General features: G+C 41.4%; 2 protein-coding genes across 3 annotated transcripts; one reads left to right on the top strand and one right to left on the bottom strand.

Moving 5' to 3' along the window:
- Positions 1 to 1,742: 1,742 nt before the first annotated feature.
- fgfr1op2 (FGFR1 oncogene partner 2) lies at positions 1,743 to 6,837 on the bottom strand. Of its 2 annotated transcripts, none has more exons than XM_037695964.1 (6): positions 6,585 to 6,837; positions 5,550 to 5,697; positions 5,295 to 5,412; positions 3,474 to 3,616; positions 3,248 to 3,361; positions 1,743 to 2,118 (listed from the first exon to the last, which is right to left on the bottom strand). In XM_037695964.1, the coding sequence occupies exons 2-6, from the start codon at positions 5,682 to 5,684 to the stop codon at positions 1,981 to 1,983; spliced, it is 648 nt and encodes a 215-aa protein (XP_037551892.1). In that variant the 5' UTR covers positions 5,685 to 5,697; positions 6,585 to 6,837; the 3' UTR covers positions 1,743 to 1,980. The 2 variants fall into 2 exon arrangements, with proteins under 2 accessions (XP_037551892.1, XP_037551893.1); XM_037695965.1 differs by having other exon boundaries at positions 5,550 to 5,686.
- Positions 6,838 to 6,866: 29 nt separating this feature from the next.
- On the top strand, positions 6,867 to 11,896 carry med21 (mediator complex subunit 21). The gene is made up of 4 exons (XM_037695963.1): positions 6,867 to 6,931; positions 7,196 to 7,310; positions 10,390 to 10,490; positions 11,235 to 11,896. Exons 1-4 carry the CDS (start codon positions 6,890 to 6,892, stop codon positions 11,412 to 11,414), a joined length of 438 nt encoding a protein of 145 aa, XP_037551891.1. The 5' UTR covers positions 6,867 to 6,889; the 3' UTR covers positions 11,415 to 11,896.
- Positions 11,897 to 12,475: the final 579 nt, after the last annotated feature.

The raw sequence follows: 12,475 nt of genomic DNA, 5'->3' as shown, positions 1-12,475 counted from the left end.
GGTGTGGCTGCAGCGTGCACGTCTGATGTTGATCACAGTGGTCCTCAGTGCGCTTAGGGAGCTTGTGTGTTTGCTCAACATGAAAAATTAGAGGGAACATTGCACACGGCAGATTATCTCTAGTTTTACCTGGACCCAGAGAGGAGACGAACAGTAAGCGTCTGTTCGTCACGTGGTCCTCCCTGGATGTTTTAGATAGGACTCTGCTTGGCCAGGCTCCATCTTACTTGGGTTCACTCTCACAAAGATCTAACAGTTGCTCAGCCCCATTAATCAGTGTTTTAAATAATCTTATTTTTTATTAGTTTTAACCTTTTACGATTGTTTAAATTGTTCAAATGTTTCGTCATTTTATTAAGTTTGTGACTTTGTAATTCTTTTATGACATGTGCCGTTTACTTTTGCCCAGGGGTCCTCCGCTTAGATGAGATCTTAATCTTGATCTGGTTTGAATCTGGTTAAACATCTGCTCCAAAGTGAGTGTTCTACAACAGGTAAGATATTTATTCAGAATCTACCCAATAAACCTCACTTCTAACTCGTCGTTTTGACTAAAACTCTCGTCAAATCTTAACTTTTTAGATCCTTATGCTTGAAACCATCGAAATGTGTAGAAAAATCCACAAAAACAATTTAAGCAATGTGACGAGGCCTGTCGCGATAAACAATAAATCAATTAATCGCATGACGAGTGAAAATTATCAACCTCATTTTCATTTACCGGCTTTATCGTTTCTTCTTCTCTCTCTACTGAAGACACTGGATGACAAAAAACTCAACTCCGGTGCTCTTCACCGACACCTCCCCTTCTCTTTAAAATCTGTTTTAACCGTCTAAAATCATGTTTTTTAATTGTTAAAAGCAGCCAAGCTGAGAAGCTAAGCTAACTGGCCGACCTCAGGGAAAAAACTAAAATTCACAGTTGAAACCCGTGCATTCATGTAAAAAGTTGTTTTTATTCTGCAAAAAGAAGAGAACTTGTTTACTGATTTGTTTATTAAAAGGTCTGTTTGTAAAAATGCTATGCTCAAATCACCGAGCATCCGCCATGACACGTCACCTCAAGGGCCCTTCCTCCCAGAGACAAGTGCTCAACTATCCATCCTTTGGTTCAGTCTTATACTGCCATCAGGTGGTCAAAAAAGGTACTACAACCAAACAAATCAACATTTCTTCTAAAATTTTACAATTATTGTCAAATTTCAAACAACATTATCATTTATCGCAATAATTTCTGACGCAATTTATCGCCCAGCAAAATTTGTTATAGTGACAGGTCTAAATGTGACAAAAACATTTTATCGTTTCACTTCCTAAACATAAGGCTATATCTCTTTCCTGTCATTTTATATTTATGTCAGTTTGAACTTTTAAACAGTTTTAAATTAGGGAGCAAATTTTCATATAATTGTAAAACGTGTGTCTGTAAAATAACGTTCACAAATTAATAAAAAAATCCAGAGATAAGTTGTGGGTTTTATACATAAAAGCACATTTTCTCATAAAATTTTGTTTATTTACATTATTCTAATATCTACTGTTGATAATTTCTAATTGCCATAAATATTTAATGTGTTCACTGATGTTTTTCAAAACAACAAAGCTGGTGTTTGAAGCCCACGCTGTTAGATCTGCTCTCGAATCCTTTTTAAAACTCTTCTCAACACCAGTGGTGAAGGTGAGAAGTTGAAGAAAGCCCACTGAACCAGAACCAGAACATTTGAATGAGTCTTCCCACACAGTTTGATGGTTGCAGATTTATTTGGTTTGCGCTCGTTCTCCCTTTAAAACCAGGCTGGTATCGCGGGCGTAAACAAGCGAACGTTTCGGAAACGGGAGAAGCGCGGCGCCCGCGTGTGAACGAGCAGGCGGCTCTGAGGCGACGTGCTTTAGGAGGCTTCGCCTAAAGAGTCTGTGGGGGGAAAGGTGAGTTGGGCGTGTGGCAGCAGACGGTACACTCTGTACACTGGAGGCGGCGTTCTAACTCTTCCGTAAGCTAACGTCGGCGCTGGTTAGCAGTGGCGACAGCGACGTGCTCTCAGACAGCTCTTCTCTCTTCAGAATGAGGAACGCCTCGCGGCTGATTCCCAGCAGCTCTCTGAGTCCGCGGTTCTCCAGCTGGAACACACAAACAGCACAGACTTACTACGACAACACAACACTCCTTCAAAATATACTACCACTAAATACTTTCAGTTGTTGTTACTTTTTATTAAGGGGACAGCTACAACATATGAAGACTCAAACTGATGAATATTTGGTGACTAGAGCTTCATGAAGGGGGAGGCGCATAATCTGACTGAGCCCACCTGCGATCATAGTTTCCACTCTGTCATCCTTTCAAAATAAAATGCAATGGCAGAAACATGCTTGGGACACACGGAGTTGTTTTTCTTTTCTAGTCTTTTGTAATTAAAGTCCGTCTGGTGGTTGCATGTGTTCAACAATGACAAACTGGGCTTGCTCCACGTGCAGCCCAGTGACATCACCACCTTCGCAGTGCCCCCCCCCCCCCCATTTATTGCAGTCTCTGACTCATGGTGTCAGCTTACAGACAATAACAGAGATTTTAACATAAATGCCAAACCAAACCAGAACAGGAAAATACCATGAAAAACACATTTTCACAGTCAGAAACATCAGTGTTTCTCCTGCCGCTATCCAAGAAGGGCACCTCGTCCTGTCAACAGAACCGAGTGCCCCACCTACCAAATCCCCCACTCCCCACTCTGCTCTGCCACTTCTGAATGGGGAGTGGGGACTTTAGCAGCTCAGCTCAGACTCCAAACCGCACACAATACTAATGTAGCGCTGTGCTATACCCCCTCCCCACAACAGCTACAACTGCCGGCACCAACATGGAGCTAAACTAGCGCCCAATACAAACATAGTGCTCCTCCCACCCCCCACTCCCTGTCATAAACAGAAACATTGCACACATAATTCCTACTATCAAGGAAGCTCACACGCTGCCCGTGGCAGATTCTCCTGACTGGGCTCCATGCATGTAACTTCTGTACAGCCGTGTAACCCGTCCTGAAAGTCTGCCCTTGCAAGTAAAAGCGGTAAAAAAAACACTGCTGTCGAGTGTGGCTTCTTTGAATAAGTAAAATGAATAGAAGATATTTTTATCCAATACTTACCCAGCAGTTTAACAGTTTAAACCAGGCAATAAACATGTATTTAAATGTGCATTTTGACAAACAGCTCTTTAGAAACATCTGGAACGGTTAATTTTTGCTTTTACCTCCAACTGTTTAATCCTCTCCTCGTCTTCACATATCCGCTCTTCGTCCACCTCGATTGCTTTCCTCATCACCGAGGTCATCTCATTTATCTTGTCTAAGTGTACTTGCATTTCCTACAAAGATTTCAATTGATCAAAAAATAAAAATGTGGAGCAATTTTTCCAAGCAACGATTGTCTTGTCATCATTACAGATTCAAAAGCTGGATAGAAACTCAGTGACTGACCGTGGTGTGCTGCTCCTTCAGCTGCGTAACGATGGTAGGGTCCTCCCTCTTGCTCGCCATTAGCAGCCGAAACACCTGCTCCCTGTATTTGGTCATGATGAGCTCAATCGCAGACTGGTGTTCCTCCAACGACGCTCGTAGCTCTGCAGGAGGAGTGAAGACACATTTGGTCTGTTCGCTATAGAAGTACATCTGTCATCGTCACGTTTCCTTAACGTACCGAGCAAACAATTATTTTTATCAAGCGTGATACAAACCCAAATCAGTTGTGCAAATGTCAAAGTGCAATGATTTTCAAACCTCATAAAGACAGATTTTATTCACAAAAATAAACATATTAAATAATAATAATAAAAACAATAATTTAAGACTTTATCTGAAGAGCAGACTGCTTTGACTTTAACTCCATCACAGAACTCTCATCTTGAGCATGAAGGCGACACTGGAAAGGAATAACTCCCTCATGAGGAAGAAACCTTTAGCAGAACCAGGCTCAGGACAAGCGGCCATATGCTTCCTGAACAAAGACACCCATACAAACTGGCAAGCTGCTCTATCTAAATAACTGCAGCGCATTAATGGGGGCTGAACCCTGGATCTGAACCCTGGATCTGGAGGAGGCATCCAGAGGTCTGGGTCACAACACCAGTTCGCGTTGAAAGTGCCCTAAGACAACTTTGTTGTGAATTGGTGCTATATAAATAAATTGTATTGAATTGAAAGTACTCTCCTTTTGTTTAATTTTGTTTAACTGACTAAATAAAATCACTAGTTTTATTCAAAACCTCATTCCACCTGGTTTTAATGTTACCTCCCCTTTTCCTGGCTGAGCCGGGTCATAACAGCATCGCTCTGAAGTAAAGATGGACAGAGGTTCATAAGTTCTCAAAAAGACTGAATTGAAAAACAGTGAAACAATTCAAGAATATTCATCAACAGAAATTTGGGAATACTTTGAATATTCCATTACTTAATGTTCCTAAAATCATCAATAGATTTCAAAAATCCGCAGAAACCAGACTGAATGTCAGTATTGGACGGTCGCGATCTTTGGACCCTCAGAGGTCTCTGCGTTAACAACAGGTCTGGTTCTGTTCTGGACATCGCTCGTGGGCTCAGGAACACTTCCACAGATCACTGTCTGTAAACACAGTTCACTGTGCCGTTGACAAGTACTGGTTAAAAACAGGCCATGTGTGAACGCCATCCTAGAACACTGTTGGCTTCTTTGGGTCAAAGGTCATTGGCAGGAGAACAAATCAAAATGTGAAATTATTTATGAAAATCACTTATGCCACATCCCCGGTACTAATGGGACCATCCAGTGTTATCATCTCAGTTTAAAAGCCTGCCTCTCTGATGGTCATCAGTGCAGAAAAGGGTAAACAGGTTTTAGGCTTCTATCCAGTAAAAGGAGACAGGACTGCAGAACAGCTAGGATCCTTCATCAATAATTATTCCTCCTAAAACTCCACCAGCTGATCTCTTCAGTCTCCACATGTTTACAGACTCATGTTAAAAGAAGAGGGGATGCTTCGTGGTGGAAAATATGGATGTGTGCTGCTGGCAGAAAATTAAAAATGACCTTATTTTGTCCCACAATGGGACGGTTTTGTAGTTTCAACATTTAACATGTTTACTATGTCTATTGTGAATAAAATAAAGGTTTATAACATTTGCAAATCATTTTTAATTACATATTACATCACATTCTAACTTTTTCAAGAGTTGGGGTCGTACAAAAAGAGAATACATGCGACTCTACTGGGTTGATGCTTAGCTCAAAAGTTACGAGCGTAAACCCCAACAGTTATCGTCTACCTTTATTTTCCTGTTGGAGTTCTCTGATCTGACGGTTTTCCTGCTGGATCCCCAGAACCAGACTGGAGCGAGGCCGATGTCGCGCAACTTGATTCAGCGCATCAATCTCTTCTTGGTACTGCCAACAGAAATTAATGAACAATTAGAAAAACGTCCGTCTTTTAATATAATTTTCTATTTAGTGTTCTCTTCTCAAGTGGAAAAGTCTCACATAACTGTCAGGTAAAACATCGCCTCCTGGTGGTAACAGCCTACCTGCTTCATGGCCTCCACTCGTTTGTTGAGGGATGTTGTCTGTTCAATCAGCATCTCTGCGGCGTTGTCATGGTTACGGAGCCTTTCTACCAACGATTTGGCATCTGCCAGAACCTTCTCTAAAGTACAGTTCATACCTGAGGAAATACTGGTCCCAGATAGGACAAACAATGAAGAAGAAATCCACTTTGGTATAAAAACATAGCCAGTTATTTACATAAAACCACTTCATATTCAGTGTTAGTGAATAAATAAATTATTGTGCATTTACAATGCATTTAAAAACAATAACTAACTCTTGGGTAAAAGATGGGGAATGTGGTAAAAAAAAAATCTGCCATTTTAAAAGTACATTTTATCCAGGGTTTTGCTTAAAGAATAAAATAAATAAGTACATTAAATTTGTCTTTGATGACGAATCTCCCTTATTTCTTATTCATAAGGTGAATTGATCATCAAGCAGGTGACGGGACTCTTTTTTTGACATGATTTGTTTAAGGTATTTGAACGCACCACAACTAGCAACTAATTATAACAGACTAAGGAAGACCTTAAAGATAGAAAATGATTGTCTTACTGTTTTTAATGTAAAAGTTTTACTATGAACACTTGTTTCCTTAAGTAAAAAGAAACAAACCAAACTTCCTCACATGATGAAGAGTAAAATACGTGACTTTTCAAGTTAGGGTTTACAATTATATAGTTAGCTTGTTGCTAACCTAGATAAGATATCCTTCCTTATCTTTGTATGTTCAGTCACAGCTGCCCTGTGTGCTAATTCAACAGCATCATCACGTTGTGATACATTGTATTAATGATAAATCATAATTATAGTGTTATTGGGTTTCAAAAACAGCTTGTCATTCAAACATCATTAAATTAGCACCACAAGTCTTACTAAAATATTAAATGACTTATACTACCTAGTCACGCATAATTACTAACTTACAGCCCAACAGGCTCCTGTAATTGACCGAACTGGGTTCAAAAAAACAAGTTCTCCTGATAAATGACTGTAAAATTAGACGGTCGTACCTGAAAAGCTCAAAGTGCCTGAGTTTACTTCCTGTTGATGTTTAGTGGCTAACGTTAGCTACAGGCTAACATTACTTCCCAAGAAAAGGCTCAGCTGCAGTTCCGTTCCTTCTCAAAGCGCTAGGTAATACCATTAGATATAAAAAGTAATAAAAACAATAAATTAAAAACCCTCTACGTTAGATGAAGCAAGCCGTGAGACTGGCTTCAAGCAGCCGCTACCGCTAACTCTGAGCTTCCGAGACTTACTTCCACGAGACTTTGAACTCTCGCGATAACACCGCTGGGCATCATCTCAGGAAAACATGGCGGACAGGCTAACGCAACTTCAGGATGCTGTCAATTCTGTAAGCTAAATATTTTACACCGCCAATAATATAATATTATGTAATGAATTTAATATTTAACTACAATTTAACAATAATTAAGCAACAACAGTTGTTCCGTAAGATTAATAAGCTATGAGTTTAAACGAAACATTACCGTACAACTCTTGAGGCGTCAGGGACGGTATGGTGACTCTGGTTTGACAGACTTGTTGTTAAAACTCTGTGTCAGACTGCTGTGTTCGTCTGTTGTCTTTGCTTCATGAGTTAAATGTTTGTCGCCAGCTTGCTGATCAGTTCTGTAACGCCATCGGTGTTCTGCAACAATGTGCGCCCCCTGCATCCTTCAGTAACATCCAGACAGCCATCAACAAAGACCAACCAGCAAATCCCACTGAAGGTTTGAGCCTTTTCATTATTGTCATCAGACAAACTCTCTGAAACACATTTAAAACAGCTAGAACTGAGCAAAGATTGAAACCCAAAAAAGCCTTAAAATAAGAACATTAGAGTCAGTTCAACACTAAAAACATATTCAGGAACATAAACTATAAAACCAAGTAAAAATACTAAATTGTGTAATACATGTAGATTGTGTAATATGCCAAAGCATCAATTGCAATTAAAAAATATGGAAAATATACATTGCCTAAAGTATTTGCTCACTCATCCAAATGATCAGAATCAGGTGTTCCAAACTCTTCCATGGCCACAGGTGTATAAGATGAAGCTCCTAGGCGTGCAGACTGTTTTTACAAACATTTGTGAAAGAATGGGTCGCTCTCGGGAGCTCAGTGAAGTCCAGCGTGGAACTGATAGGATGCCACCTGTGCAACAAATCCAGTCGTGAAATTTCCTCGCTCCTAAATATTCCACAGTCATCTGTCAGCTGTGTTATAAGAAAGTGGAAGTGTTTGGGCACGACAGCAACTCAGTCACAAAGTGGTGGGACACGTAAACTGACGGAGCGCGGTCAGCGGATGATGAAGAGCGTAGTGCGAAGAGGTCGCTAACTTTCTGCAGAGTCAATCACTACAGACCTCCAAACTTCATGTGGCCTTCAGATTATCTCAGGAACAGTGAGCAGAGAGCTTCATGGAATGGGTTTCCATGGTCGAGCAGCTGCATCCAAGCCATGCATCACCAAGTGCAAAGTGTGGGATGCAGTGGTGTAAAGCACGACGCCACTGAACTCTAGAGCAGTGGAGGCACGTTCTCTGGAGTGATGAATCACGCTTCTTCATCTGGCAATCTGATGGACACGTGTAGGTTTGGCTGGTTGCCAGGAGAACGGTACTTGTCTGACTGCATTGTGCCGAGTGTAAAGTTTGGTGGAGGGGGGTTAAGGTGTGGGGTTGTTTTTCAGGAGCTGGGCTTGGCCCCTTAGTTCCAGTGAAAGGAGCTCTGACTGCTTCAGCATATGAAGACATTTTGTACAATTCCATGCTCCCAACTTTGTGGGAACAGTTTGGAGCTGGCCCCTTCCTCTTCCAACATGACTGCACCAGTGCACAAAGCAAGGTCCATAAAGACATGGATGGCAGAGTCTGGTGTGGATGAACTTGACTGGCCTGCACAGAGTCCTGACCTCAACCTGATAGAACACCTTTGGGATAAATTAGAGCGGCGACTGAGAGCCAGGGCTTCTCGTCCAACATCAGTATGAGACCTCACAAATGTGCTTCTGGAAGAATCGTCAAAAATCCACATAAACCCACTCCTAAACCTTGTGGACAGAATGAGTTGAAGAGTTGAAGCTGTTCTAGCTGCAAAGGGTGATCCAACGTCACATTGAACCCTATGGATGAGGAATGGGATGTCACTTAGGGCGGCTGTGGCTGAGTGGTTACAGCAGTCGTCCTCCAATGCAAGAGTTGGGGGTTCAAATCCACCTGCAGTCACATGTCAAAGTGTCCCTGGGCAAGACATTAAACCCCTCACTGCCTTCGATGTGTGTCCCATCGGTGTATGAATGTGATAAAGCTCTGATTAGTCTATTTAGAATGATTTGTTCAATTAGCTTTGTAGAGATCTAGTAGAGTGCTGTATGAATGGGTAAATGAGGACACGGGTTGTAGTGTAAAGCGCTTTGAGTTTCTCAATAAGATAAAAGGTGTTATATAAGTACAGTCCATTTACTATTTACTTAAACTCATATGTGAGTCAAGGCAGGTGAGTGAATACTTTTGGCAGTATAGTGTATGTTTTGTTTAAGATGCCTTTTACAGAGCAGAAACACAGTCTCTGTTATGAACTAAACTAGAATGTGGGACTTCCAAAAGGACCTGTTCTGAAGAAGTAAAGGGCCCTGCGTACTCCATCTGAAGCAGCTAAATCTGTTCTCATTGACGTAGTTGCGTGACTATAATTGTGCCATTTTGTTCTCAGAGCAGCTTCACCTGCCCCTTCTCGACACAAGACCCGGGCCGAACTTTTCCTGATCCAAGTATTCTGTGATTGTTCATATATTTGTGAGCATGTTTGTCAATGAGGAAGGGCGCTCGGACATTCAGCTGTACGACTCTTCAAACACTAAATTAGTCAAATGGCCAAGAACTCCTGGATGGAGATCGTGCAGACATAATTTATGGAGGAATCTGCTGGAAAGTGTGGTGCTTTCTTCTTGATAGGACAGAGGACTGTGGCAGGAAGAAACCAGTGTGGTGACGTATTCTGCAGCAGCGGGAGGGGTTTCCCAGGAGCTCTGTGTCTCGTGAACTATGAAAAGTGTGTGAAAACAAACGTCCTGCATCCACGTGACCACGGGAGTGGGTCTGGGTTTGGGAATGGGGAGTGTGGTAGGTGAAAAAGAGCGTCCAGGCAGGATGGAGTGGATGGAGAAAAGTTTCAGGAGTGATTTGTGACTAAAGGGTGTCAGCAAATGTCGAAGGAAAAGTTTACGAGACAGTGATGAGACCAGCTATGTTGTATGGTCTGGAGACAGAGACATGGACAGAAGGACAGGGGACAGAACTGGAAGTGGCAGAAATGAAGATGTTGAGGTTCTCCTTAGGAAAGACAAGGATGGATAAGATCTAAAAACAGACTCAAACTAGAGTTTGTCTAAACAAAAGTGACTCCCAAAAGCTTCTACGGTAATCTAAGTCTTGGCACATCTCAGGATGAGGCGCAGTGTGCATCCTTTAAAGTTCAAAGAAAGAAAAGGAAAGATGGAAAAGGGACTGGTCCTTTTTATCGAGGGGGGGGAAAAAAATCATTAATGATCTAATTTAAGAGCCCAGAAATGGAACATGTTTCACTTTACAGAAACCTCAGCAGAAAATGTTTTGATGGGAGAGTCAGTTGAAAAGCGTTTTCTAAGAACGGTGATGAGGACAAAAGACTAAGATCTGATCAAGTAGACAGCAACTGGACAAATAATCAGTTATGTCAATTATTTGCAGCCTATAAGACTTGTGCATATACGTACAATTTTACTGTCATGTCAGTATCTAAATAATCCTCCCCCCCTTCTCCAGAATATGCGCAGCTGTTTGCAGCTCTAATAGCCAGAACAGCCAAAGATGTGGACGTCCTGATCGACTCTCTGCCCAGCGAGGAGTCCACAGCAGCGCTGCAGGTCAGCTCATTCACACACACTCTGTGGGCGGGACTTCAAAGTGCACGGACATGATTGGTTTCACTAAAACGCCCATAAAGCTGTGAGTTTTAGTGGGCTGTAGATTTATTTATTTTTCACTTTTGGCACCTCGTTTCTGTATTTTTATTGCACGCTTTGGTATAGCTGAACCGAACCCATGAGAATCGTGCTGCTGTTGTTCGGTGTATTGTTTTGCACTATTAGTGACTAACGTATACCGTAGATCTTTTAGCGTACCATTGGGCGTTCGGTTAGCGTATATCTTAGTTTATAGCTTAGATCCTTATTTACGTTTTTTACACTTAATATTTTGCTATTTTTGGGTGTAACTGGGACCCTGAGTAAACAATTTCATCACATGTACCACATGTGATGCGAATGATGATAAAGAACCTTGATTTGACTTGAAATTATCAGAAAGAAGCTGAAAGGAGCAGTAAAGGGTTGTAAACAGCACAAAGAGTTTGAAGGATGTTGAGCTCCATTCAGTTTAAGTGAGAAAAACATGGCTGACAAAGATAAATATTTCAAAAAGTACAAGTTGCTCAAAAACCAAAAGTCCGAGCAGGTCCTGAAGGAGCCGAACGTTTTGATACATGAAGTGTTGGGCGCTGAAAACTGGATGTCAGCAGAGTGATTGGTTCAGGAACATTCACATTAATGCTCCTTTAATGGATGTTTTCCTGCATGGGTCAGTGACTCTCAGTCTCTGTGACTCCTCAGACGGCCAGCCTCCGGCAGCTGGAGGAGGAGAACCACGAAGCGGCCGCTCGTCTGGAGGAGGTGGTTTACCGTGGCGATATGCTGCTTGAGAAGATCCAGAACGCCCTGGCCGACATTGCCCAATCTCAGCTCCGCACGCGCAACGGAGCGCCCAGCCAGCCATCCCTGGCCGAGTCCTGACCCCCCCCCCCCCACACACACACACACACACACACACACACTCCCAACCATCACGGACAATTTTCAGTCATTTCTCACACTGTTGGTCTGTTTCCACCAAATCCTGCACCCAGAACCGTCACGTGCTCCAAATGTGTTGGGGAGGAAAAACAAAACACTAGATTCTGAATTGCATTTGTTTTCTTTAAGTTCTTACAAAAAAAAAACAACCTTTATTTTACAGGACTAGATTTTTACTTTATTTTCTGTTTTTGTTTTTTTTTCTTAATAAAAATTAAATGAAGCTCCTTATTTTTGTCAAAAACCCAGCTGTAGAGGAACGAACATTGTACATGCCTGACTGTTTTGATGTGCTTACAGCATGTTGTTCAATTTGTATTCATGTTCATTTTTATTTAGTTTTTCCATCCAGTTGGCTTGAAAAGCTCACACGACTCCACTTACCCAAAGTCATTTTTAAATAAACGGACCATGTGGCTCTCCGTGGGTTTCTGTCACGTGATTTTTATGGTAACATTTAATTTGCGGTTTTGAACGAAGTTTTCATACAGACACACTTAAAAAATGTGATGATGTGTAAAATGCAAATAAAAACAGATTGCAATTATGTGCAGATCTCAAACAGTACGTTGACTTTTTTTATATGCAGTAAATTAAATAAAATGAGCTTCATCGTAGAATGGCAGAAAAAAATTCATTGGATTTTGTGAAAGGGCAAAGTGGAAGATCCTCAAACACATAGAAGGTGGCGCTGTGGTCAGATGAGACTTACTGATCAACGACACATCTCCCACATCTTGAAGCTGAGAACATGTTCCTCACTGCAAAGCACGGTGGTGGAAGGATTATGCTGTAGGGAGGAGTGCAATGGATGATCACCTACTTTGCAGTTTATTTCTTAAAAAAAAAAAAAACAGCCTCCGCAATGTTCAGCTTTATTCATCTATTCAATCTTTCAACCTTTATTTATACAGATTAGTCCCATTGAGTCATGAGGACTCATTTACAAGAGACATGTTTTAAACAAAGGATGGATGGAGGATGGAATGTCACAAAATGAA

Source organism: Nematolebias whitei, chromosome 22, assembly GCF_014905685.2.
Source record: "Nematolebias whitei isolate Nwh7 chromosome 22, NemWhi1, whole genome shotgun sequence".
Lineage (NCBI taxonomy): Eukaryota > Metazoa > Chordata > Actinopteri > Cyprinodontiformes > Rivulidae > Nematolebias > Nematolebias whitei.
This window is presented reverse-complemented; position numbering and strand designations above follow the sequence as displayed.